Below are 22,168 nucleotides of genomic sequence, written 5' to 3' on the forward strand. Positions count from 1 at the left end.
TGTGTGTTTCTCTGCTTCAGGTATGTTTTTAGTAAACAATATATTGTGATATTCTGGTTTTTAATCCATTCTGCTATCCTCTTCCATTTTATGGGTGAATTTATCCCATTTACACTCACAATTATTATTACTAACTTTATTTTCTTCCTTCTTATTTCCCCTCCTCTATTTCTCTTTCCTTCTCTCTCTCATTTTGCTTTTGACCACTTTCTTCCTCAATCTGACCTTCTGTCAGCTCCTCCCTGTCCCTGTCCTTTTAATCTTCTCCTCTTCTATTTCCTTGTAGAGCAAGATAGGTTTTTATACCAAACTGACTCTGTATTTTAGTCCATCTTTGAACCACCCCTGATGAGAGTAAGGTTCAGGTATTGCTCACTTCTCCTTTTCCCTCCACTATAAAAACTCCTCCTTTTTGCCTCTTTTATGTGATATAATTTACCTCATTCTATCTTTTTCTTCCCCCTTTTCTCAATACATTTCTCTTTCATATCCCTTAATATTTCTTTTTTTATTAAACTTTTTTATTTTCAAAACGTGCATAGATAATTTTCAACATTCACCCTTGCAAAACCTTGTATTCCAAATTTTTTTTCTCCCTCCCCTCTCTCTCCCAGATGGCCCATAATCCAATACATGTTAAGCATGTACAGTTCTTCCATGCATATTCCCACAGTTTTATCATGCTGCACAGGAAAAATCAAAAAGGGAAAAAATGAGAAGGAAAACAAAATGTAAACAACAATAACAAAAAGAGTGAAAATACTATGTTGTGATCCACACTTAGTTCCCCATAGTCCTCTTTTTGAGTGCAGGTGGCTCTCTTCATCCAAGACCATTGGAATTGACCTGAAACATCTCGCTGTTGAAAAGAGCCATGTCCATTAGAATTGATCATCGTATAATTTTGCTGTTGCCATGTACAATGGTCTCTTGGTTCTGCTCACTTCACTCACCATCAGTTCATGTAAATCTCTCCAGGTCTTTCTGAAATCATCCTGCTGGTCGTTTCGTATAGAACAATAATATTCCATAACATTCATATATCGTAACTTAGTCAACCATTCTCCATCTGGTGGGCATCCACTCAGTTTCCAGTTTCTTGCCACTACAAAAAGGGTTTGAGCCTATTTCTTGATGTTTCTTTAACTTGGTGTTAAAATTGGGCTCTACTCCTGGGGGGGATGAAGGGGATACTGTCCCAGTCTTCAGATTTTTTGTACAGCTTTTTTATTGTGAACAGGACTCTGCTCCCCTGTGGTTACAAGAGATTTTGCTTCTTAGGACTCTGGAATGGTGCCTTGCTCTCCTGTAGTCATGAGAGTCAGTGTTTCTTTCTGCCTTGGACCTGAGACTAGGGCCCATGCTCCCTTGTTAAGTAACCACAAGTACTTTGTGGCTGCAAGCATGAGTATGCTGGTACATCTCCTCATCCATCCTTGGCTTGGAACTGAATATGGACAATGCAACAGAATTTTGTACCCCGTGCCAACAAAGGGTCATCTGTTATCTCTTTCTAATTCAGTTTAACTCCATTATTATCTATGGACTGAGAACTTTAGAAACCACCACTGTCTCCATGCAGCTAGGGTCATAGGCCTTTCCTGTTGCTATTCCAGGTTGTCTTGGGCTGGAAAATTGCTTAACCCAAATCTGTCAAAAGTTGTCTGGAGGGAAGTTTGGGAGAGCTCAAGTGAATTTCGGCCTTTATTCCATCATCTTGCCTTTACCTTCTATGGAACTCTTTAAAGAATATTTGCTATTAAATATTGACCACCTTCCCTCCCCCTTTTTTTGTTATTGTGGCATCTGAAGTCACTTCTGAGCACATTGGTGTATTCCTGAACCAGTTTAATTTAACTGGTGTGTCCATTGCTTTCTGACTTCTGCCCCTCTGTTTCTTTGTAAGGCATTTCCATCCTCCCAGCCTTCACATGTAAAGCTTTACATTATTGATGACTCTTGATTCTCCCTTACATTTCATGGCCAGTCAGTTGACCAATCTGAGCATTTCTACTAATATAACATCTCTTGTTTTAGACCTTTTCTCTCCATTCACAAATCTATGACCTTAGCTTAGACCTTCCTCACTTTTTTCCTATACTGTTGCAATGGCCTCCTGATTGGGCTCTCTTTCTCAAGTCTCTCATCACTCTAATCCATTCTACAGACAGTTGTCAAAATGATTTTTTCCCAAATGCACCTCTGACCATGTGACTTCCCTACTTAATCCACTCCAGTAGCTTTCTGTTGCCTCTAGTAACAGGAATAACAGGAATAAAATATAAGCTATTTCTTTTAGCTTTTAAATCTCATATGAAACCTGGTCCAATTGATCTTTCCAGCCTCATTTGAGATTACTTCTTCTGTACTTTCTGATCTAGCCAAAATGGCTTTCTCTTTGTTCCACATTCATGAAACCTCCATTTCCTTTCTCTTTGCCTTCGCACTGACTATTTCACATGCTTTTTTTTTTTTTTTTTAAAGACATCCAATTGATGATTCTCTTATTTCTGTTTAGATCCAAGCAAAACAGGTCTAATCCTTTTTATGTGATAGCCTTTAAGATACTTGAAGCTACATCTATTGTGTGTCTTGCCAAAGTCTGTTCATTTCTAGGCTAAACACATCAAGTCCCTTCATTTGATGTATATATGGTATGATATTGAGACCCTTTGCCATCTTTATTCATCATTGTTTTATCATCATTCTTTTTAAAAGATGATACTCCTTCTCAGCCCCTACTTCCTGATATAGTCTGACATGGGCTGAAGCAGGACTATGACATCTTTTGCCATGCATGCTAAGAGCTTCTCTTAATATAGTCTTAAGATTGCATTTAATTTTTTTTATCTACCATATCATACTGTTGACTCATTGAGTTTGCTGTTCACTAACTCATCCTTTTCTGGATTTTTTTCTGAAAACTTATAACTGTGGTCCTTTGCCCCTACTATATATGACTATATTAGGTAATAGTCTATCATTCTAACCTGATGAGATATTTTTGGATCCTTAATGTTTTATCTAGCATATTAGTTAAGAGTACTTGAACTAGCTTTGTGGCTTATGCAATTTGGATAAGCAAGAACATGCAAAAGACATGCAAAGGTAGTTTTCAACATTCACCCTTGCAAAACCTCATGGTCTAAATTTTTCTCCCTCTTTCCTCCTCCTCTAGATAGTAAGCAATCCAATATAGGTTAAACATGACAGCTAGATTCTTGAAGCTAGTGGAAAAAGTTTAAATAACAATGTAATGAGATTTGTTTCACTAATGAAATTCTCTTCAACTTTTGATTGGATCAGACAGGCAGTCACACAGGTGGTGGTGGTGATGTCTAAACTCAGTGCTTCTATTTATGGTACTTGGCTTTAAGATTACAAATAACATAAGAAAATTTTTCTTGCACTTAAAAGTAACTGATGAGTGACTGCTTCCAGGTAAAATGAGCAGAACCAAGAGAACAATTGGTGTAGGAGCAATGTTATTAAAAAAAAAAAGACTTAAGAACTCTTATTAATGCATTGACCAACCTCTATTCCAAAGGGCTGCTGATGAAGAAGCATGGCCTCCTTCTGACAAGTGATGGACTTACGATGCTCAATAAGACATGTTTTCAGATACTTCCTTTGTGGATTGCTTAGTTATGTATATTTGTTACAAGGACTTTCTTGTTCTTTTTTTCCTTTTTAATTGGGGTAACTGGGTGTCAGACTTGAGCTAGGGAAGAGCATCTAAAAAGGAAGAAAAGAACTCGTTGGAACTTAAAAAAACACTAAACAGTATAAAATGAGAATTGTTGGGATGCTGGAAAGAATTCCAGGCAATATGAATGCTTTTGAGAGTTACTTATAGAATTTATTTAAAAATAAAAACAAACTATAGGTAGTAGTAGCCATTACATGTTAATGAACAGTTCTGTTTTTCTTTTTGTATGTGGAAATACTTATTTTATTTGACTTTAAGTACAGAATTTAAAAAATTTAAACAATAAAAGCAAGTAGTATTTTCTTTAGAAACATACACTTAAGTAAATATTGGTATTTTGCCCCATTCAATTTCTGGTCAGTTTAAAATGTTGTCTTACACCAGGGCTTCTTAAACTTTTTCTACTTGCAATACCTTTTGGTTTATAGTTATGTAAAATAGGTATACAAATGAAACATTTACTGAAAATAGGTCATAATTTTGTGACCCTCACATTAAGTTACAAACCCTCATATGGGGTTGTGATCCACAGTTTAAGAAACTGAGGGCTAGACTGGTCTAAACTTGAATTGAAAAGAAAGATCCTTTCCAATAATTTTTGGCTTGTCTTTAATCTTTTTAAACAAAAAAGTTTATATTTTTTCAGTATCAGGAAATAATTCCTGATATTCAACTCAGTAAACATTTAGGTGTGTGTGACTTTTGTCTAGGCTCAAATGTACAAAGGCAGAAAGGAAAATAGTCTTTGACCCCAAGGTCCTTTTATTTCCCTAGGTGAACACACATCATGTAAATGTGTGAGAGAAGAAGGAAAGATAATAACTAAAGGATTTAGGAAAGGCTTTCTGTTTTGGTTATAAAGGAACTATTGATAATAGCTCACTTTAACGGCAGGAAGTAATTTGGCATCTAATCTGACCTCATATAGCAGGGAGGTTTTTCAGCTGTTTGGTATTTTAAGAGGGTAAATATAATTATGGTAAAGATCATTTCAGAGAATTGCATGATACAAAAAGAAATTAGCCAAAAAGTTGTGATGTCTTAGCCAGTCTATCCATATGACTACAGTGAATTCTCTTCAACAGAGTCATGTGTACAATAGATGTATTTGTTTTCTCTTCTTCTGGTAGTGAATTTCTAGAGAATGAGACTTAAGAGTTTCTTCTAAATTGTTTGGCTCAGTTTTCTCATTTTATAAATGAAAAAACTGAAACCTAGACAGCAGGTTGGTAGAACAAAGAAGACTAGATTCTCATCTAGTTCTCATGATCTCTAATCTTCTGCTTTTCTTACTATACTTGGGTTATTCAACAGTATTTATTCAATCCTTTCTGTGTTCATGGTAGTCACGTAGTACTCTCAATTTACCTGTTACTTCATTAAAGAGCCAAATTACAGTTGAACTGGGTTTCATATATTTGGTTTTTTTTCTGCCTTTAAATAGTAATTTTCAAATCTTCATGATGTTTAACCTCTCCATTTTCCTCCTTCTTTTGAATATTTCACCTTTATAGGCACTGAAGTTTGGAGTCTTGTAGGTCATCTTTAGCTTTTCTTTCCTAACCCTACTTCTTCTGATCCTAATGCAGTCCTTTCCAAGTCTTAACCAGCTTCCACACATTTTTACTTCCGCAGCACTTGAACATTTGATAAGTTGTGCAGCGATTGTGATTTGTTGGTAGAAGGGAGAGTACCCACACTGATTAGATCACAGGTTATGAAGCAAGATTCAAAATTGAACCAAAATTAAATTTTTGTTTGTTTTTCAGATTCGTTACATTTCACAGACTCAAGGTTTACCAGGAGAACAGTTATTAAATGTGGGGACAAAATCTACAAGATTCTTTTGTAGAGAAACAGATATTTCACATTCTGGTTGGAGATTAAAGGTAATGAATAAAAATCTTAAGAAAATTCTTTGTTTAAACAACTCTTTACTCCTTCTGTATTTTTACTTTCTGTACTGCATCTATGTTCCAGTTTAATTCAGCCTATTCTCTCTTCATCTTCTTTTCCTTCTATCCTCACTCCCTTTCCCTTTTTCTAATTTCAGTCTTTCTTTAATTTATAAAGGGTATTTTATAGTTGTGGTCATATATATCCAGACTGAACATTGGTAAAATGACTCGAATATTTTATACTATTTTGAGTTAACTTGAATGGAAATTTTTTTTCTCCTATTGGTTTTTTTTTTTTTTTTTTTTAAATTTTGGTTTTCTTTTCAGTCCTAACTTATCTTCCTACCCTCTTTCCTTTCTTTACCCACTAGGAATCTCTACTCTCTAGTAATAAAGTCATTGATCCTTTCCCCCTTGATGCAGTTTTATAATTTTGGATTTGCAATTACTTTTGATATGTTTTTCTATAAAATTATATGTTGGTGGGGGACAGAGACTGGATCTACTGTGTAACTCATGTACCTTACCTTGTTCTTGTGAAGTCAGTTGGTGTTTCATAACTAATCACTGACTTAAGAATTACTCATTCTTAATATTAATTCTTAATTAATTCTTAATTCTGTAGCATTTGACAGTTTTCTCCACATCCATTCTACCTTTAATCTTCATGTTATACTTTATTGCTAATAACTATATGTTAGTTTAAATTTCTACATGTTTAAGTATACTTAAAATATTTTAATGTATATGCTTTAAAAAAAAGAAATAAAACTGTTATTTTTATTTATTGAATAAGACTCTTGAAGAGCATGAGGCAGAAACAGGAATGAAGTCTAAAGAAGCCAGAAAGTATATTTTCAACAGTTTGGATGACATAGTGCATGTGAGTACAATAACAGCTATTAGTTTTATGTATTTAAAAATGATGATTTTGCATGCCCACTAGAAAAATACATTAATCATTCTTTTATTTTGAATTTGAATTCCTTGGTAGCTTTGAAAAATTGACCATCCTAATTGATCAAAATCTCATTGGGTTTACTCATCTTCAAAAATTAAGTTACATCTTTGCTTGTGAAATTTAAAAGTCAGATATTCTTTCAGTAAAAGTTACTTTCTGTCATTCTTACTCTACATTGATGTATGAAAAAAAATACTAATTTAGCATTTCATTTTTTATTATCTATTGTTCTTTCTGGGTCTGACTCAGGTCAGTCCTCTGATAGAGTTTAGATTCACTATTGGAACAAAATGAGACATTGATAGTTCATTCAAGAGTTAACAAAGTGAGATTTACTTAAGTCATAGCAGGAGAAGGATGTTCAACAAGGAGAGGTATTGAGAACTCCTTGAGTTGATTTAGCTGAACAAAGTTACTGTCACAATCCTCAAGTCAAGCATCTGAGAGCCCTTCAGGCAGCTTTGTATTCAGAAAATGAGGACATGATAAGAAAGGATCCGCCTAAACCCTTGGTTTCTTGAATTACCCAATCCTTGAGAAAAGTCTCAATACTTTAATTTTCTTCTTTGCATATGAGATAATTGGATTCTTTCATAATTTACTATAACTTATAAATGAAACAAAGTTGATTTTTCCATAGAGCTGATATTTCTGATTTTTTACATATTTTTTTTTTAATTGTTTAGAATTATTTGGCTGGATCATTTAGATTCTATTTTCACTTCTAAACATTATTTAATTATGTTCCCCATAACTCAAAAGCTTTTGGTAATTTGTATTGTGCTTTTATTTCTTTTTCTTTTTTTTTAATAGCTTTTTATTGACAAAACATATGCATGGGTAATTTTTCAACATTGACCCTTGCAAAAACTTCTGTTCCAACTTTTCCTCTCCTTCCCTCCACTCTCTCCCCTAGATGGCAGTTAGTCCCATACATGTTAAATATGTTAAAATATATGTTAAATACAATATATGTATACATATTTATACAGTTATCTTGCTACACAAGAAAAATCGGATTTAGAAAGAAGGTAAAAAATAACCTGGGAAGAAAAACAAAAATGCAAGCAAATAATAACAGCCAGAGTGTAAATGCTATGTTGTGGTCCATACTCATTTCCCAGTGTTCTTTCACTGGGTGTAGCTGGTTCTGTTCATTACTGGTCAATTGGAACTGATTTGAATCCTCTCATTTTTGAAGATAGCACTTCCATCAGAATTGATGATAATATAATATTGTTGTTGAAGTGTATAATGATCTCTTGATTCTGCTCATTTCACTTAGCATCAGTTCATGAAAGTTTCTCCAAGCCTTTCTGAAATCATCCTGCTGGTTGTTTTTTACGGAACAATAATATTCCATAACATTCATAAACCACAATTTACTCAGCCATTCTCCAGTCTATGGGCATCCACTCAGTTTCCAATTTCTGGCCACTACAAAGAGAGTTGCCACAAACATTTTGGCACATGAAGGTCCCTTTCCCTTCTTTAATATCTCTTTGGGATATAAGCCCAGTAGTTACACTGCTGGATCTAAGGTAATGCACAATTTGATAACTTTTTGATTATAGTTCCAAATTGCTCTCCAGAATGGTTGGATTCATTCACAACACCACCAACAATGTATCAGTGTCCCAGTTTTCCCATATCCCCTTCAACATTGGTCATTATCTTTTCCTGTCATCTTTGCCAATCTGACAGGTGTATAGTGATAGCTCAGTTGTCTTAATTTGCATTTCTCTGATCAATAATGATTTAGAACACCTTTTCATGTGAGTAGAAATAATTTCATCATTTGAAAATTGTCTGTTCATGTCCTTTGACCATTTATCAATTGGAGAATGGCTTGATTTCTTATAAATTAGAGTCAGTTCTCTATATATTTAAGTCTCAGTACTTTTAAAGGAAAAACTAGCTTGACCTGCCTAGGGGTGGAGGGTGAGAAGCATGGGGATGTGGAGAGGGATACTCTGAAGCATCTGCTAAATATCTTTTGTGGTGCTGGAATAGCCTCCTACTATGCCTCTTAATCTCAAACTGCCATTTTGCCTTGTGTTCTGTGCCATTTTTAACCTTCACAGTATTTGTGGGTTCCCTTTTTTCCTCTCTGGTGCAGAATATACCTATATTTTAATTGTAAAAATGTTCAATATATGACTTTCTTCAATTTTTTTATATTGTATTTTTTCTCTTTTTAATTTGGAATTCTGGTTTTTCAGGTGAACACAGTGATGGATTTAGAAGGAATTGATCTTTTGGCAGAGAAAGCTGATAGAAGAGAATTTGTTAGTCTGTTGAAGAAAATGTTGCTGATTGATGCTGATTTAAGAATCACTCCAATTGAAACTTTGAACCATCCTTTTGTTAACATGAAACATCTTCTAGATTTTCCTCACAGTAACCAGTATGTTCTATGCAATATATTTTTCATAGTTTTCTAGGAAAAAACAATGGTATTTTCCTAGAAAATAATGGCATCCATCTATTTTAAACTTCAGATTTGTTGAATAAAATCTCTAAATCTCATATGTAAGGACTTATAGTTGAATAGAGCTCAGAGTTTTGTGACCTAAAAAAATCTGGTTTTTGATTCTGGCTCTTGTCACTAATTTAGTTGTGTGATATTTGGTGAATCACTTATCTCATGTTCCTCAATTGTTCATTAAAAGGATAGGGCTAGGTTAGAAGTCAGAAATTTTGTATTTAAAAATTTAAAAGCCATTCTTGGTACTCACACTGTGCAAAACAGATGGTAGTCTAGATTTGGTTCTTGGGCTGGGATTAGATGATGGCTAAGGTTCCTTCTAGTTCTATGATCCTATCATTTGCCTGAGATTATACATATAATTAGAGTGATTAATTACATGTTTTCATATATACATATGTTTTCATTTGTATCACATAACAAGAATGACAATTGTGTGACCAGGCATGCTGTTGATGGTTTTAACTATGGACTTTTCTGACACCAGTTAGTGTCAGGTTCTCCTGGTCTCTTTCTTTTTGCCCTATCTTGGCCTTTCCTAAAGAGGGAGCTGGAAGCATAGGAAGTTTTGAGATATATAGAAAATAGGACTCTGTGGAATAAGAGTACACTAAAAATACTATGACTATAATGCTCAGTCTGCTATTAAAAAAAAAAAAAAGAAAGAAATGGGAAATGGACCAAGGACAGGCAGCCCAGATGAAAAACCCCAATGTCATATAGTCTTTTGCATTTTCGTGCTTTGGGGTGGCTGAGGAAGTGGGAGGAGAGGGTCCATTTAAGGTTAGTGATTTCATTGATGCAGATGTTTCCTTATGAGGAAATTATCCTCTACAAATGGGTATCTTCAATTTAGTTTTGCTTGAAGCACTGAGAGTTTAAACGATTTGCCAGGATAATGCCAACCTGTATGTTTCAGAATGGGCCTGGAAGCCAGGTTTTCCTGAGTCTTAAGTCCTGACTTTATCCTCTACCAGATTTTGCCTTTCTTTATCGAAAAGCCTTAATAATATTAAGATACTCACAAGCATCAGACAGTTGTTTCAAACAGATGTCTAGAAATTTAGAAGCAATTCTTTTACTAGGGAAACTGAATATTTTATTAGTACCATTTTTTTTAAATCTTCAAAGGGATTACAGTAATTGCTTTTATTGGCTTTTAAATTCTATTGTATTTTCTAATGAATGTTTTTTGCTTTTGTTTTGGAAATTAACAATTTTCCTTGTATATTCTTCTCAGGCCTCATGTTGCATATGAACTTTCTATTTTTTTTCCTTATGTTTTGAGAACTAATGTATTATTGTTTGTTTATTTGTAAATACTATGCACCAATTGTACTAATAGTTACTTTTGTATTTTGCAGTGTAAAATCTTGTTTTCATATTATGGATGTTTGCAAATCTCATCCAAACTCATATGACACAAATAATCGCAATAAAACTTCACTTATGAGACCAGTTGCCTCAGGCAATGCTGCTAATCTGACTGCAAATTTCACCAAAATAGGCACATTAAGAAGTCAGGTAAGAGTGAGTATTAAGAATTTGTATTTTTGTGGTCTTTTTAAAGTTATTAACATTTACATTTAGGAATATAAAGAAATTTCATACCTTTTATTCTTTCATACCTTAGTGCATTTCCCACTGTTTCTCCTCCCAATTTTTTTTTTATTTAGTTTATTTAGAATCTAACCTCTATTATGCTCACTGTATTGGGCACATTTGAATCCTCCATAGGAAATGCAGTATTTGGGAAATAGTATGATTTTTGAAAAATTATATGTTTATGATTATAGAACATTGATCTGAATAAAGCCATTTCACTCTGAATCTTTCAGGCATTAAGCACATCTACCCATTCAGTTATGCACCATGGAGTACCTGTGCAGACCGGGACTGCCCAGCAGACATTGATTATCTGTCCCCCAGCAATTCAAGGTATTATTCCCTTAAATTGTATTTCTGATTTTGGCATATGCCTATATTTCATAATTTCTATGTGTAGTTTTCTCTGTGAATTTTGTTTTGTGTTTTTAATAGCTTCTGGGATCTAGTGCTCACTTATTTGACCCTGAAGCTATATTTATAGTTGCCATTGATCAGAATGGCACATCTCTTCACTCTGCTCTGTATAGCCTAATACAAGTAGTATGCCTGTATAGAAATTAGTGGTCTGGAAGAACTTGCAAGTAATGTAACAGAGTTATATGCTACTTGAAAACCATGTATGTTCTGAGAATTATGGCTTTAATTTTTCAATTTTGTATGTGATATCATTCATTGATACTACCCAGCAGAAGCCTACCTCATGTCTACCTTTTTATAATGTGGAGATTATCAAAGGTCCAGAAACTGACTGTTTTTGTTTTCCAAGGACTTTGGACTGTCTAATTTTATAGAAGATTATTTCCAATTCGATTGTAAGATAATCAGTTTTCATCCAGAGCAACTTTAGAAAACTACCTATTAATTTTTAAGGAGCCTTAACTTTTGCATTAAGTGTCTACACTTATGAAGTGGATCTTTAATGTTTTGATGGATGACCTGTGCTCTGGAATTTTAGTGAAAAGGTTTAGCCATGTAATTACTTAGTAATGGAAAAATATAATTTTTCCCTTTGGTTCTTCTTTACATTTACATGAATCTAATTGATTGGCTTTTCATATTTAAAGGCAAAGAAGAAGTAATTTTAATTGAAGATTATTTTTCTAACTGGTACTTCTTCTATACATATTAATGTGTGATGAATTACATTATTTGAGATTACAAGCATTTCAGTGTAAGGATTTGAATAGATTTATCTTACGCTCAGAACTTTCTAGATTACTTTATTTTAACTGACTTTATCCAGAAAACAGTTCTAAAGTGTTCAACTTTAAACACCAAGTGTCCTAGTACTTGAGAAATGAGAAATTGGCAAAAGTTAGAGACATCTCCACTCTATATGTTCATATGAACTATTTGTGCCCAACTTGTGGTAGAGAGGAGAATTTTATGAAGCCTTTGAGCTTGTATTGGTCTGATCAGCCACAGTCAGACATATTGCACCTTTCCTCTAACAGTGTGGTTGATCCTCTTCAAGAATGAAGAACAATGACCACCCAACCAATCCTAATGCTTGCATAAGTCAGTTTTCTTTGGCTTTTCAGCTTTAACTATATTAAATAGAAGTATATGTTCAAAGGTCTAGTAAAGGCGCCCTTCCACTAGTAAAATTATAGAACATATTTGTTCAGATTAGACATAATTGTATTTCCATATAACTCTGAAGAAGTATACTAAATTTTCATGTGCTGCACTGCAATTTGTAAAATGTTTTATGATGTCATCTTAAGATATGAAATGTCTGCCTAAAAATCCAAGTTAAAACATTAGTTTTGTGATCCATAATGTGCATCATTATATACTCTTGAATTTATCCCAAGTGGCAAAAAGATTATTTATGGCAATGCGTGGTATGAGACATAATCTTAAATCTGATTTTTCTTCGTCATTTCCAGCTGAGCATAAGAGTTCAACCATAATTTCTCAACTTCAAGCAGTTAAGCTTATTGGATGTCTAGATAAATACTGACTTTATAAAGAAAAATTTATTCTTCATTAGTTAAAATTGGAAGTTTTGAGTCCACTTTTTAAGTTATTACTCTAAGCAAATGCAGTTGAAGTTCCAGGAAAAACCTGACATATTTTCATGCTTTCAACATAAATTTTATCTCGAAGTTTAAAGTTTTTTCATTTTCTCTATGTATTATTAGAAGTTAGGCTATATAATGTGGTACAATATTTGTGATTCCAGAGTTTTGGGGAGTCTTGAAGAAGTACCTTAAAATGCTGTTGGGAACCTCTTAACTCACTGACACAAGATTTACTTCTCTTTTGATGGTCTTTTGGGCTAGATTGTTTCTTAGACTTAATGTTGTGTCTTACAGTCCCTTGGAATATAATAGAATTCTGAGTGGGTTCTAGACTACCTCCCAACCCCCCAAGCTACTGGATCTCTTTAAATTGTTTGGACAACTTATGACAGCAGAAAACTTGAAGACTATATATCGTGTATAGGGGAATCCAGGAAAAGTTTCTACTGTTGTTAGGTTCTACTTTTTTGATAGTATTCTTACAGATTATTTTATTATATTTTAGAATAATATGGAGTGCCTTGTAAGTATTTAGTACATAGTTCTAATATGATATTCTGTAGAGAAAAAAAAAAAAGCACTGAACCAAGAATCAGGAGGCTTAGATTTTGGTCTTAGTTTTCCTCCAGAATTCCTTTCTAAAATTAGCAAGTTAGACTGACTTGGTAATTTCAAAGATCCTTAATTATAGAGAAAGGCATAAGGATGGGAAGTTTGATTTCATTGATATGGAAATCAGAATTCCAAGTGAGAGAACTTCTAGAATTTCTCTTCATCTGCACCTTGTAATGTTAGAGAATTAAATAGCTCACTGAGAAGCCAAGTGGTTTATTTGGGGTCAGTCATGATAGCCATTATGTATCCAAAGTGGGACTTCAAGATGGATCTTTTTTTGGCTTTGTGTTTAGCTTGCTATACCTATGAGCCCTGCTGCCTCTTGACTATGAAACACTTGTATAAAATCTGTCTTAAAACATCTTTGAATGGTGTGACCCATAGCATATCTTGATTATTTTCAAAAGACACAAAACTCATGTATTGACATACATGGTTTGTGTGAAAAAGCATTTTCTGTTTTTTATTATTTTCAATCAAGAAATAGATTACTTTTTTGTTGCAAAGGTGTTTTATTATAATATTACAGTTTCTGTGTCCTTGGTATTTTGTGTTTTTAATATATGTTTTTAATAATTAAGATATTAATTAAACCAGAGCAGAAAATCATGTGCATCTTTTCCCTTAAAAACTTGAGAAATTTAGAGAGAATACTGTCTTATCCTAATTCAAGAGATTATGTGTAATAGAACTTTTTTGGAATATGTCTGGCAAAGTACTCTTTAACTTTTAGGGTGGTTTGTAAGTGATTAAATGTAGGTCATTGTTGCTTAATGTGGGTGGCAGAGGAAGGAGAAGGGATTTTATTAGATATTAATGAGATTGTTCATAAGTTGAATGGTGCACAGCTACTCTTTTGAATTAGAATGGATGACAAAACTTAACCCCTGGGTTTACTTAAAGGACAGACAGAGGTTGTAGGGGGAAAAGGCTTGTAAGGACGTCTGGATTAATAAATAGGCTCTTTCCCAACACGAGGGCTTCTACATTTTAGGACTAGATAATAATAGCCAGCATTATTATCTAGAACTTTATAATAAATGTATAGTTTTGCTAACTTTAAAGTGCTGTGCAAATTTAAAAAAAAATAATGATAACTTCTTATTGACAGTATGCAAATGTTAAATGTGATTACCATTAGCTAGAAATGGCTTTCTCTTTTTGGGGTTAAGTGGTGAAAACATTTGAAGTTGACCATTGAAAAAAGTAGGAATAGTTGGGTTACAATTACACTCCTTCAACAGCCCTTACTAGCTGCCAGCCTCTGCTAAGTGCTGAGGATGCAAAAAAAGGCAAAGAAAAAAAAAAGTCCCTTCTGAATATGTCTTGTTGAGGACCACGCCTAAGTGTAAAACCCAGAAAGCTTGCAAAGGGTTAAAGAGGACTGTACCATTAAGGGGCCAGTTGGTTCTCCGAAAGCCCCTATAGCTGTGAGTCACAGCACACTTGAAGGAAATGCAAATCAGCCTTTTCTGACACTGATGTTGCTTGTGAATTGGGAATGAAATAAATTGGAAATGAAATGAATTGGAAGCAAGAGGGAAGAGAAGGGAGGTCAGAGAATGCACCTGCCTCTCAGTCTTCTTGTATCGTTATCATCCTCTCACAGAAGGGATCTATTCTTCTGGTCAGAATTAAATCCCCAGCAGCCACTAACAGGTGGCTGCTATTACAGTGTCCTTTGGACAATTTTTTGAACTTTTTTTTCCCCATTGAACCTGAATTATTCTTTTACTCTATAGCATAGTTAGGGCAATTCATTTCAACAAATATTTAACAAATATATACTATGTGCTAGACTGTCAGAAACAAAGTAGCTCTGAACATCAGAGCTACTGTTTTTCTAGGAAGAAGTAGCTGGAATGCAGATACTAAGTATAGGGTGATTTTTGAGACTGGGGGAGTTGTAATAATGAAGAGAACCAGGAAAGATGTCTCTGAGGTAGGAGTTCAGATGAGAAATCTGGATAAAGAAGTAGAGGGAGGTGAGAGATAATGTCAGGTCCAGATTGCAGTCAGGAGGCCAGTTTAACTCCAACTTAAGGAGTAAGGGCAAAAAGCCAAGATAAGTCTGCAAAGATTGACTAGAATCAGGTACTAAAATGTGTTAAGTGACAAGCAGACAACCATGTGTTTGTTGTGTCTTAGAGACCATAAGGAGTCCAAGCAGAGCTGACAAGGCCAGGCCTAAGTTTTCAGAATAGCAGTTTAGTTTCTGGAATGGAGGATGGAATGGAAAAGGAAAGGAACAACACGTACCTAATGTTATCAAATGGAAAGAGCATTGACTCTCATGCCAGAAGACTAGAGTTCAGCTAAAATCTCTGACAATACCTGGTTGGCTCTGGGTAGGACATGCAACCTTTCTTCCTTAGTTTTCTTATCCATTAAAAGGATAGGGTTGGATTTGGTGGCTTCTGAGATTGTTTCTCACTCTAGATGTAGAGTATTATGGCCTTAATCAACTCACTTAACCTCTCCTCGGCCTTGTTTGTATCATCTTGAAGCTGTCAACAATTACGTGAAAAGAAATTCTAAATCTAAATAAATGCAAATTAAAGCAAGTTTAATGTACCTCATACCCATTGGGTTGCTGAAGCTGATAAAAAAGGAAAATGACAGATAATGAAGAGGCAATTGGAAAATGTACTTATTGATGCACTGTTGGAAGGCATATGAATTGTCCAACTGTACTGGACAGCAGTATGGAATAATGATCAGAGTTACTCAAGTGTGCATACTTTTTTGCCCAGCAATATTGTTATTAGTCCTATAAACCAAAGAAATCAAAGAAAGAGGGAAAAGAGCCATATGCACTACCTTCCCCTCAAAAAAGCTGCCTCTTATTGTATTGGCAAAGAAATGGAAACTAAAGCAGGGAGAGGGGTGCCCATCTGATTTGAGAAATGGCTAAACAAATCATGATGTATGAATGGCGTGGGAAAAAAATAGTGAAAAAAACTGAGGAGACCTGTATCAATTAATATGGAGTAAAATAAGCAAACCCAGGAAAACAGTTTATACAGTGACAACACAAACATCCTAACAACAACGTGGAAAGACTTGAGAACCTTATCAATGCAATGACCAATACTGATCCTATAAGTTTGTATCTAGTTGCCTTTTAATAATGGAGATTAAGGTTTCTCAAAGCAGAATGAGATTTTTGACACAATCAAATTTGGGGATTTTTTTTTTTATCAACTCTGCATATGTGTTACAAAAGACTTTTTTCTTTAAAAGAGATAAGGTGGAAAGGAGGAAAAAAATTGCAAATGAAAAAAAATAAGTTAAGGAACTAAAAGGAGTTATTGGCCTAAAAAGAGTCTGAGGTTCTTTCCAGTTCACAATCTATGAGTAGAACTTAGTAGGAAGTTCATTTACAAGTCTGGCAGTACCATACACTAGAGATGTGATGGGCTTCAAATGTGAAGGGGAAGGTGACTGGAGGGGAGGGATGGGGTGGAGGAGAGAGAAAGAGACACCTTCAACAGATGTTATAGAAGTAGAATTGAGAAGACATGACAACTGACAAGACATGGGGTAAGTGAAATGTTAGGGATAACTCCAAGGTTAAGAATTTAGATTACTAGAAGACTGGGAGTCCCTCAGCAGAAATAGGAAAGTGTGGAAATTAGTTAGGTTTTGATGAACAGATGATGAGATCTTTAATTAATGACACAGTTGGTTATTTAATATTGAATATTGTTAGACATCAGACTGAGGAATATTTTACTGCTTAGTGACAAGTAACTTTTAGTATCTTAACAATCTACCTGAATTCAGAGCATGTTCCTTATATAAATGTTTGTAGTTGTTTGTGAAAAGTAACTTATTATGAATCATCATTTGTGAGATATTTAAATACATTATAGCAGAACTCTTAATACCATAGCACTGATTATGCTTTCTAAGTATTTATTAAGGAAAATCTAATTAACCAGTAGAAAGGATTTGTAGTAAATTGAATTTTTGCCCATTGTTAGAAAGTCAGACTTTATAGTGACCTTGATAAAAGAAGACTTTTGTGGGTAATAAATTTTGGAAAGAAGTTTAGGATTTGGTGATTTTGATATGGTGGGTTTGAGAATAATTGGCTCTGCCCTATTACTCTTATCAAAGTGAATTCTGCTTTTTTCTCTGAAGAGATTATTCATTGCTGCAATGTACCTACTGTGCCTGGGTGTGCTTATATTCCATTTCTTGGAGAATTTGCTGATCAAGACATGCTTTTTGGAAGGGGTAAGAAGATCAGTAAAAATCTATAGATTTTTCTTGAAATAATTCACACCTACTTATGAGATACTTACAGAGTCCTTAGTAGTTGTACAGAGGCAAAATATTCTCAAGCCATAGTTCAGAGGACTGGGAAGAAAATACACAAGGGAACACATAATGTTAATGTGCTTCTTAGATCACCATTTGTGATTTCTTTGTGCAATAATATTATCAAGATTACACTTTAACAGCAAAGGGAAAAAAATTTTTTTTGGCTATCTAGACTGTCCAGAAAATCACATGATAAGTTGCTTCCAGGAATTGGTTGTATTTGAAATGTGCTTGTTCCTAGTCCATATGGAAAGTAACTTATGTAGTGGACTGGAGGTCTAGAGAAGTGTTTATTCTCTTGTGCAATCTTTGGAAATGTAACTAAAGGTCTCTTATAGCTGTAAATTGGAGATTTTGTTACTCGTTTGTCACATAGAGTTGTTTTGAGGTTTAATATTTACAAAATGATTTGCTGTGTTTAAAATATTAACAATAATTATTGTTTGGTGGATTAATTTTAGTGTCTTTATTTAGATCTTTGATTCTTGTTGGTTGTCATGCATGTACCTGTTTGCTAAAGAAATTTGTTTTTGTTTTTTAAGAGAAAATTCCTTCTCATTACTGATTTGTGATCTGTTGATTTCTTAGATACTTTAATGCTTTAAACTAGCTTTACTTTCTAGTCTAGCTTACTAGTAACCTAGCCACCTCATTTTCATTTTGATTAGAGAAGAGGTGACACTTTTCATCATTGACCTTTCAGTGTTTCTTCTTTTCTTAGTAGATTAGGATATATTGGCTACAAACCCAATTTTATGTGAAAAGCAGTAGAAAAAGTCATTTCTTGTTTTCCTGTCATTTTTCAAATGTCTTAAAGGAAACTTTTGTTAGAGATCTTTTTCAAGAGGAAAAAGAAAATAAGGGAGGCATATAATCAGACAGGATCTTTTGAGTATTCTGGTAAAACATATTTCTCACTTTACTCACATGCTTTTCTGTTGACCTTACATTAAATTAAAAAACAAACAAACCAGAATGCTACATAAGACATTACCAAGAAGATCCTGATGTCACAATTTTAAAGATAAAATAGTAAGAAAGTACAACTAAATATATGTTTTTGTTTGTTTGTTTGTTTTGAAAAAAGGGCATTTGGTGTTTTATTGAGACAGAAAAATCTTCCACTCACGTGATTATCACGTGAATGGGGAAAGGAAAATTAAGTTGCAATGCTTCAGTATTTCAGTAATTCTATGATCTTAGCTGGTATGGATACTTCCTCTGCTATTGGAAATCATAACCATTATTCTCGTCCTTTTTGATTTTTGCCCATATTTTCCCCAGTTGAACCAGAGAAGATCTATCCAGTGTGTCAGATCCTTCTTAAGACTCTTTATTGGGGGGAAAGGAGGAGAAAGGCAGCAATCTTAATAGCTAATTTTTAGTGGAAATGATAAACTTTTGAGCATTGAAAATGAAATTTTTTTTTGTAATATATATTTTTAACTACAGAGATAGTTTGAAACAGAAATTGGTAATCATGTGCTTGAATAAGTGGACACCTCTTTTCTAACAAATTGCATTTGTGTATGGTATGAAAAGCTTGTGTGCAGAGAACTTACCATGATGGTTATTAATCCCATCCAATTGAATTTATTTGTTATTTTAAAAATGCTTTCACTTTTCTTCATGAATTCTTATAAGCATAAGTTCTTATGAAAACTTTCTCTTTCACAGGTATTTCTGCAAACCCTACTAAAGCTGGCAGTTATTCAGTAAGGGTAGATAATGCCGTTCCACTGGTGACTCAGGCCCCAGCCATTCAACCAATACAGATTCGACCCGGTGTACTTTCTCAGGTTGGTCAGTTTTGCATTTTAAATGTATTTGCTTTTCCTTTCCTACTAGCCCTATAATTGTGAAAACTGTGGAAACTAGTGTTTATGGTGATTGAATACTTCTGTAAATGATTGGATTTTGACATTTGTATGTTATTAGTTTTTTCTTAAGGTTTTAAGTTTCTGGAAAGGATTATTTATTGCTTCATGAATGGTTATTTATTCAGCAGACTTGGTCTAATCGAACTCAGCAGATCCTGGTACCCCCCTGGCAGCAAGTAACACCTGTAGGCCCTTCTACTGTGGCACTGACTTCTGAAACTGTGGCAGGTCCACAAAGACTTGGAGACTGGGGGTAAGTTAAAAGAGATAGATTTTTGCAAAACTTTCAAAATTGATTTTTCTTCAGAAATTATTTAATATTTCTAAATTTTTTCCCTAGGAAAATGATTTCACACAGCAATCATTATAATTCAGTGATCCCTCAACCCATTTTAGCCAATCAGATAACTCTTTCGGCACCACAGCCAATCAGTGTGGGCATCGCACATGTTGTCTGGCCTCAGCCTGCTTCGACAAAGAAAAATAAACTCTGTCAGAACAGGTTGGTATTTAGTATTGGTGGGTTGGTGGTTAATCGTTTTGGGAATAAATTTTGCATGTGCACAAAGGGCCACTTGTGTTGTATTAGAAATAATCTTGTTTGTTTAAAAACAAACACTAAGCCAGCTCCCTTCTTAATTTCTCAGAGGTATTTTGGTAAAACTAATGGAATGGGAGCCAGGAAGAGAGGAAATAAATGCTTTCACTTGGTAAGATTGTTTTTATTGCACTTTTGATCTATTATTTGCCTATGACATTAGTAACTTAGAGTATCTACAAATATATCTACAAAAATGGCCTTTTGATTTGAGCATGAGTATATTTTATCTTGTTATTTGTAGCTAATGATTATGTTTTATATTTGTGTGGAGACTTAAACTCTGTATGTGAATGTGTATCATATGCATGATTCTGTATTTTGTTTATTATTTTTAAAATGTCTCTTAAATGAGTCTCTATAGAAATGAATAACAATTAATTTTTTTACAGGAGTAATTCTTTGCAGAATACCAATATTCCCAATTCAGCATTTAGTTCTCCAAAGATAATAAATATGAAAGCAGTTGAGCGAGTAAGTTGCACAGAAACACAGGACAATCATAATTCAGAAGAAGAAAGAAATTGTTGCAAAGCATCAGTCAGGGAGGAACCTGATTCATCAACTTCAGACAAGCAGCGGGAAGCTATCCTCATTACAGATACCCCAAGTCCTGTAGTGAGTGTGATCACTATTAGTAGTGACACAGATGAGGAAGACACCGCACAAAGTCATTCAGTCAGAAAGTAAGTGTTCCAAAAGAATATTATTTTTATTGTTCTGTAGGATATTTCTTTTTTTTTGTTTTGTTTTTGTTTTTTTAATATTTTATTTTATTTTATAATAACTTTATATTGACAGAATCCATGCCAGGGTAATTTTTTTAACAACATTATCCCTTGCACTCACTTCTGTTCCGATTTTTCCCCTCCCTCCACCCTCTCCCCTAGATGGCAAACAGTCCTATACATGTTAAATATGTTGCAGTATATCTGTAGGATATTTCTTTAAATAGAATGGTGCCCTTTAGTGTAGGGGGGCAAGTTAATTATTTTGTTTCAGTGTTAGTCCTTGTCTGACAGGATCTTTGGGTTAGATACATATCACTTGTGGGACTCTGACTTTGCTCCTTCTCTCTAGATCCGGATTTCATTATTTTAGAACTAATGAAAAAACTTAATTGTAAAGTTAGTCTTTTGAAATTCTTTGCTTCTTTATTAAAGATTTAAGTCTGAGATTTTGTTGATGAGGGAACTCCTAATGAGGAAACTACTTCTATCAATACCTCTCAATACCTTTGCTGCAGTTTATAGTTAAGAAGTTTTCTGAGGAATCTGATGATAATTGATTTGATCAGAGTCACACAGCCAACATGTGTTACCAGCAGGCTTGAACCCAAGTCTTCATGATTGAGGCTAATTCTCTGTTCACTCTTCCATAATGCCTCTTTGCTGTTTATTAATGTTAAAAATTCTTCATATGGAAGGACTGGGGTCTTCAAAAGTGGAAAGATAGTAGAAAGCTTTAAGAGGACACAACAAGAGAACTGTTTGGTTCTGCAAACATATATTGTATCTAGGATATACTGCAACATATCCAACATATAAAAGACTGCTTGCCATCTAGGGGAGGGGGTGGAGGGAAGGAGGGGAAAAAAAAATCGGAACAGAAACGAGTGTCAATATAATGTAATTATTAAATAAAAAAATTTAAAAAAAAAAAAAGAAAGCTTTAAGAGGAAGAGTGTAGCATTTCAGGATTCTTCAAAGATCACTGTGCTTGAGTAGCTGCCTGTATTTCCAGCTGTGTAATTTTAATAAACAGCCTTTATTTTCAGTCTTTTTGACCTATGTTCTTTCTGTTTCAGCTGTAAAGGTAGTCTAGATTGCGAAGCTTGTCAGAGCACTTTGAATATTGATCGCATGTGTTCGTTAAGCAGCCCTGATAGCACCTTAAGCACCAGTTCCTCTGAACAGTCCAGCCCATCTCCTGGCAAGAGACCGAACAGGTAAAGGAAGCTCAGCAGAAGGACCATACCTTGGTCATGCCCCTTAAAAATAAATTTTAGTAAATCTTGAGACTTGGGAAGTGCAAGGGATGCTTTTTGTTGAAATG

The 22,168-nt window shown here is 34.3% G+C and overlaps 1 protein-coding gene across 6 annotated transcripts in view; it reads left to right on the forward strand.

The window, feature by feature from the left end:
- The window catches only part of HIPK3 (homeodomain interacting protein kinase 3), a 92,400-nt gene that overhangs the window by 62,644 nt on the left and 7,588 nt on the right, over window positions 1-22,168 (forward strand). For 3 of the 6 annotated variants that reach the window (XM_051966387.1, XM_051966389.1, XM_051966388.1), the window contains exons 4-14: window positions 5,479-5,598; window positions 6,404-6,490; window positions 8,791-8,975; window positions 10,421-10,580; window positions 10,895-10,994; window positions 19,313-19,434; window positions 19,641-19,768; window positions 19,856-20,017; window positions 20,163-20,225; window positions 20,506-20,799; window positions 21,921-22,061. In XM_051966387.1, the coding sequence (XP_051822347.1) occupies window positions 5,479-5,598; window positions 6,404-6,490; window positions 8,791-8,975; window positions 10,421-10,580; window positions 10,895-10,994; window positions 19,313-19,434; window positions 19,641-19,768; window positions 19,856-20,017; window positions 20,163-20,225; window positions 20,506-20,799; window positions 21,921-22,061 (1,562 nt within the window). The remainder of the gene's footprint in view (window positions 1-5,478; window positions 5,599-6,403; window positions 6,491-8,790; window positions 8,976-10,420; window positions 10,581-10,894; window positions 10,995-19,312; window positions 19,435-19,640; window positions 19,769-19,855; window positions 20,018-20,162; window positions 20,226-20,505; window positions 20,800-21,920; window positions 22,062-22,168) is intronic. The other 3 variants (XM_051966390.1, XM_051966391.1, XM_051966392.1) reach the window with 3 other exon arrangements.

The sequence above is a fragment of the Antechinus flavipes genome, chromosome 6 (genome assembly GCF_016432865.1).
Source record: "Antechinus flavipes isolate AdamAnt ecotype Samford, QLD, Australia chromosome 6, AdamAnt_v2, whole genome shotgun sequence".
NCBI lineage: Eukaryota > Metazoa > Chordata > Mammalia > Dasyuromorphia > Dasyuridae > Antechinus > Antechinus flavipes.